The following is a 562-nucleotide window of genomic DNA, read 5'->3' as shown; positions in this document are numbered from 1 at the left end:
CATCCCCCCCCCCTTTTTCCCTGCGCACTGCGGCGCAGCCGGAGCCAATGAGCTCTGCCAGCTGCAGCAGGCAGACAAAGGAGCTGCTCTGCCCAGCAACAGGCTGGGGAGCGGGGGGACCCCCAGCTCCGGGGGAGACACCCACCCACAGAACGGGGACCCCCCCCCCCGCACCCCCCAGAGGCGACGGAGGGCTGCGGCTCACCATGGCCTGCTCGATCTTGTTGTCGATGGCCACCACGCTGGCTCCGGAGGCGCTGGAAGAGAGCGGAGAGGGAGGGCGTTAGCAGCGAGCCCCCTGGGATCCACGCACCGGGGTGTCGTCCCCCCCTTCACTGGGCGTCCATCAGCGCCCCCCCAGTCGGAGCAGCAATGCGAAGAGCCCCCCCCCCCTTCCACGGGGGGCAATGCCCCGGGCTCCCCCTTCACCGGGAGGGGGGGGGGCAATGCCCGAAGCTCCCCACGTTGATGGGGGGCAACGCATCCGGCTCCCCCCCCCCCCCAATTCACCAGGCCTGCCCCCTACCTGTTGTCCAGCTTCACGGAGACCACGTCCCCCCCC

The 562-nt window shown here is 71.2% G+C and overlaps 1 protein-coding gene across 1 annotated transcript in view; it reads right to left on the bottom strand.

Moving 5' to 3' along the window:
• Positions 1-558, bottom strand: part of TSC22D3 (TSC22 domain family member 3) — a gene marked incomplete at its 5' end in the record, with an annotated part of 1,881 nt that extends 1,323 nt beyond the window's left edge. The window contains 2 exons of the mRNA XM_035311443.1: positions 206-257; positions 527-558. Coding sequence (XP_035167334.1) covers positions 206-257; positions 527-558 — 84 coding nt within the window. The remainder of the gene's footprint in view (positions 1-205; positions 258-526) is intronic.
• Between the last annotated feature and the right edge of the window lie 4 nt (positions 559-562).

This window comes from Oxyura jamaicensis (genome assembly GCF_011077185.1).
Source record: "Oxyura jamaicensis isolate SHBP4307 breed ruddy duck chromosome 4 unlocalized genomic scaffold, BPBGC_Ojam_1.0 oxy4_random_OJ70211, whole genome shotgun sequence".
Classification (NCBI taxonomy): Eukaryota; Metazoa; Chordata; class Aves; order Anseriformes; family Anatidae; genus Oxyura; species Oxyura jamaicensis.
Note: the sequence above shows the minus strand (reverse complement) of the source record. Positions and strands in the feature narration are given on the sequence as shown.